Genomic DNA, 5424 nt, shown 5'->3' on the forward strand with positions numbered 1-5424 from the left:
TGCTCTTACTCACTGAGCGACTTCTCCATAGGAATCAAACTTGTGGCCTTCCCCATGATAAGCAATCACACTACAAATAAGTACACTTACAATGAGCTTTGCATTTTAAAAGGTGAAAGATTTAAATGATCTGAAGAGAAACCAGAGCATTCCCTATGCATTTTAATGTCTTATTTTGATACAAGATCTATACTGGGTTCCTAAACTAACCTTTGTAGCTGGGCATTTCTCTTCTACCTGCCAGTTCCCAAATAACCACTCAAAGGTTTAATATAGCTTACGAATACTTGGTTGATAGCTCAGGCTTTTTACTGGCTAACTCTTACGCTTAAATTAATTCATATTTCTTATTTATGCTGTACCATGTGGCTCATGGCTTGTTACTTCATTTTCTACATGTCCTGCTCATTCAATGACTTGCTGGCATCTCCTGATTCTGCCTATCTTCTTCCCAGAGTCCTCTGTGTCTGGCTGTCCTACCTATACTACTTGCCTGGCTACCATCCTGTCACATTTCTATGAACCAATAAGAGTAATACATATTCTCGGTGTACAGAAGGACTATTTCACAGCCAACCTTGAATATACACTGTCATTCAGAAGAGTCTACATTTGTGATTCTACTCTCTCAGATTTCCAAGAAACTGACAGTAAAGACTTATGGAATATTTCATTACACTGTGTGAATGTATATTACTATGATTGGTTTCATAAAGAAGCTGACTGACCAACAGCTGGACATGATAAGGTTGGGGGAGAAATAAACAGAGTGCTAGGAAAAAGGGCAGAGACAGAAAAGTAGCAAGCTGACACAGAGAGAAGGAAGATGACCACGCTATACAGTGAAAAGATACCAAGTCATTCACCAAAGGGTAGATAAAATATTTGGGTTCATTTAAAATGTAAGAGTGAACTAGTAAAAAGCCTGAGCTATTGGCCAAGCATTTATAATTGAGATTAAGCCTCTGTATGGCTACTTGGGAGCAGCATTCAGGACAAAACCTTTTACCTACAGAGACTCTGTATTCAGGACTAGCTCTAAATTCTTTAAAGATGTTGAGTTTCATTCCACCATGCATATTGTACATACCAATACCTCTGCTGGAAAATTGTTTTGTCCTTCCCTACACTATCTGTTGATTCATACATCAGATCCCAGCTAAGAGAACATTTTCTGACAGGTCTTCTCACACCTTCCAAGAACAGTACATCACCATATAGGTCAGAATGTAACAAGATTTAAGAATTACTATCTTTTAAAATCTTTGATCATGGGTTAGGTGTATGAGAAAAATATGAGGTTTCAAGTGAACATTCTTGAATATTATTAGCTAATGATAGTGTTCACAAAAGATATTGAAATACTGCCCCCAATCACAACACAATTAAACCACAGAGTTAATGAGATGCTTTCTCAATAAGACTCCTTCCTCTTGAGATTAATACCCAAAGGAAGAACACAATTATTTCAAATCTCTTGTGTTGTGAATTATTGCAGTTCTTAGAACCAAACAGGAAATTGCTGCCAGGGAGCTGAAGCACACTTAGATGTGCAGCATTCTACTAAAAACTGAATAAATGAGGAGGAATAATTATCAGTTCCATTTACAGACAGAAAGATGGTGAGACTCCTTTCTTCTGCTGCAGGTACAGAGGGAAACGACACTCAATAACACCATCCATCATATTAGGCTTTCTATTGGCTTAGTAAGTGCTCAATGTCTCCTTCACCTATAGCAGAGTGCTCAATCTCTCAGTCACTAGGGATATAATATGGGGGAAAGAGGGAGGATTTATAGGCAATAGAAATTATGATCTAATCTGTAATTTAAGGATTATACTGTACTGGAAAACTGAAATAAATATATAAAAATATGTCAGAAAATTTCAAAATATAACAACTGGAAAGGAGTGTTTTCTATGCCCACACCTTCTTTTTCACACAAATATGGTTCTAGAATTAGACATTACAGCCTGAGGTAGTGGCAACAGTAGCTTCTTTGTTCTACATGGAATGCCAAAAAAAAAAAAAAAAAAACTGTAGGAAGTTTTTCTTTGTTGTACCTCATGATTCAACAATAATGAAGAGGGAGTTAAAGGGAGTTGACAGACAACGATACATTCTTACATTCAGAGATGAACCTATGAAACTGGATGCACATTTCTTGGTGAGAAGCAGTAAAACTTCATACCATTTAAAATATCTGTGACTTCACTCTCTGCACTATGATCTTTCCTTCTATACAATAAGACAATAACAACTTTTTTGGTGACGTTTTTGAACTCCACCTACTTAGTTTACCTCTTGTGACGTATGTTAACAAATATCTTTTAACAATGGAACACAATATGAATTGTGAGGCTTGGACTAAAGTGTGTTTATGTGCATGTGTCTCTGTGCATGTGTCTGTGTGTATGTTTGTTTTCATGTGTGTATCTGTAAGATGTATATTATGTGTCTAAGAAAGAGAATGAGGTAAAGTTCCACTATTATATAAGAAGCACTTATGGAGATTTCAGTTACTATGCTATTCTAAACATTTCTTCATACGATCCTTACAAATATACCATGTAAAATCATAAATCCTCAGTTTCCACGAGAAGAATAAGCAAATATTCATACTTCTACGTAAGAAAAATTGAGTATATTCATTCAGCTTCAGATTCAGTAATGTTCAGACATCAAGTTTAAAATCATGAAGTATATTCTTTTTGTTGTGATTTTTTTCATAAATACTGCGGGTTCTGATTCTCATTACCACTGCATCCAGAACTTGGGTGTAATGTAACTGAAAGCATAACATTTCATTAATTAACATTTTCTTGGAAAATTTCAAAACTATGCATAATGCATCCTGATTTTGCTCACTCCACACTGTTTTTTGTCCCTCTTCTACCACTGCCTTTCCACTATCATCCCTACTAGAGCAATTCCAAACTGTTCTTGTTTGCATTGGAATTATCATGAGCATCTGGAATGGTGGAATAGGATCATTTATATGAATATAAGAAGAGAAGAGACCAGCATTGGAAGCTACTTTCTGGGTGAGATTGTTAAGATATCATCTGCAATTGCTGCAATAGTTATATTTTGAGTGACATTGTTAGAAACACCATCTGCAATTTGTTGCCTAACTGACAAAATATACCCCATCATCAAGAAAGAAATTCTATCTGGAGCATATCTCTGTAAATACCACTGTCTTTTTAACTCCTACAATGGTGATTTAAAATCATCTAACACATATACATCATAAATTTTACCAAGAATTTCTTACCAGAAATTCACAGGATTTGATTCTTCCATAAACATGAGAAACCACACTATGGTGACAGAATTCACCTTGCTGGGCATCCCTGAGACAGGAGGCCTGGAGAAGGTCCTGCTCCTCCTGTTCTCAGCACTGTATGCCTGTGCCCTCCTGGGAAACTTCCTCATTCTTACTGCGGTCATATCCTCCCAGCGACTCCACACTCCCATGTACTTCTTCTTGGGAAACCTCTCCATCTTTGACTTGGGTTTCTGTTCCACTACAGCTCCAAAGATGTTGTCATATCTTTCAGGCCAGGGTCGAGGAATCTCTTTCCAGGGCTGTGTTGTACAACACTTTTTCTATCATTGTCTGGGTTGTACATTGTGTTTCCTGTACACAGTGATGGCCTATGATCGCTTTGTTGCCATATGCTTCCCTCTGAGATACACAGTCATCATGAACCACAGAGTGTGCTGTGTCTTGGCCACAGGGACCTGGATGAGTGGCTGTGTGCACTCTGTTATCCTAACTTCCCTCACTTTCCAGTTGCCCTACTGTGGACCCAGTGAGGTGGATTATTACTTCTGTGACATGCCTGCCGTGTTACTGCTGGCCTGTGAGGACTCCTCTCTAGCACAGAAGGTAGGCTTTACAAATGTTGGTCTTTTGTCTCTCATTTGTTTTCTTCTCATTGTTGTGTCCTACACTCGAATTGGGATCTCCATCTCAAAGATCCGCTCAAAAGAAGGGAGGCAGAAAGCGTTTTCCACCTGCAGTGCCCACCTCACTGCCATCATCTGTGTTTATGGTCCAGTCATCGTTATCTACCTACAGCCCAATCCCAGTCCATTGCTTAGTGCAATTATTCAAATTTTGCACAACCTTGTAACACCCACAATCAACCCAATGATCTACAGCCTGAGGAATAAGGATGTGAAAGCAGCCCTCAGACATGTATTTTTTATGAAGTGTCTCAGTCTTGAAAATAAATGAAAACATCTAAATTGTAGCTGAATAAAGTCTGATTCACCATTAAACCAGACAGATTTGAATGTGCAACTTACTTCATAAGACAAATTGGCATCCATAATATCCAAGTCATATTTAAATAAAATGTAGATTACAATAATTTACCACTCCTTCACTGCTTGAAGAACAGACTTATTTTATATGTACATGTGTTTTATAATGAAATATAAGTGGCAAACTCTCTTGGCAGATCCACTGTTGATTTTCTTTGGGGGGGGGGCGGGTGAACATGATTTCTTTGTATAGCCTTGGCTGTTCAAGCCATGTAGACCAGCCTGGCCTCAAAGTCACAGATGTCTCCCAGTGGTGGCCACCAACTAGACCTCCTGTGCCGATTTTTGTGTTATGTGATTTCTCTGTAACCACAACTGTTCCTCAAGTATTTGTTATTCTTCTAACTCTTTAAATGTGATCCCTCACAATGTAACTGTGCCTACTTTACATGTTCCCAGACCATTTACTGTAAATTTTATCTACCAAAAATCATCCAGTGCAAGGTCTATTTTTATAATTAAATGCTAACAACTCATGCATGCTCCCTGATGGACATATTGTAGTCACATTAAAAGATGGATGTACTATTTTAGAATCCTGACAACACAGTATAGCATACAGCCTCAGTTAAGTTACAGTAGAGATTGTATGACTGAGAATTCGGTATAGCTTCCATTGTCATATATTGTGATAGAGCATTACACTTACTTTGTAAGAAGATGAAAATTCAGATTGTGAAGTGTAGTTCCTATTACCTGTATACCACTTTTTACATTGTCATGAAATAGAATGTGCTAAGCAAAATGATTGGGATTCGGAGACCACACATAATAGAGTTACTGAATAATGAAGTCCCAATATAATCAATTATATTTCACTTATTAATTGGACTTCTACAGAGAACTAGCTCTCCTGAAGGGCTCACCTCCCTTCTTTCCATCAACAAAAAATTCTGTCAAGCTTAGTAAAGCTCATACCCACTTTGTTGAGCTGTGAGCCTGACTTATGAGAAGAAGCAGACAAAATCTTTCATTCAGAGAAAGACATATCCTTTTTAGATAAATGAAAAATATATCAAATTGTAAGGTTTCTCTTGGGCTAGATAGCATTTATTGTCCCTACAAAGACTAAAATACTAATTGTAAAT

General features: G+C 37.5%; 1 protein-coding gene across 1 annotated transcript; it reads left to right on the top strand.

Moving 5' to 3' along the window:
* Window positions 1-3308: 3308 nt before the first annotated feature.
* Window positions 3309-4247, top strand: LOC130873450 (putative olfactory receptor 10D4). Its single transcript, XM_057768293.1, has one exon. The coding sequence runs from the start codon at window positions 3312-3314 to the stop codon at window positions 4245-4247; it is 936 nt and encodes a 311-aa protein (XP_057624276.1). The 5' UTR covers window positions 3309-3311.
* Window positions 4248-5424: the final 1177 nt, after the last annotated feature.

The sequence above is a fragment of the Chionomys nivalis genome, chromosome 4 (genome assembly GCF_950005125.1).
Source record: "Chionomys nivalis chromosome 4, mChiNiv1.1, whole genome shotgun sequence".
Lineage (NCBI taxonomy): Eukaryota > Metazoa > Chordata > Mammalia > Rodentia > Cricetidae > Chionomys > Chionomys nivalis.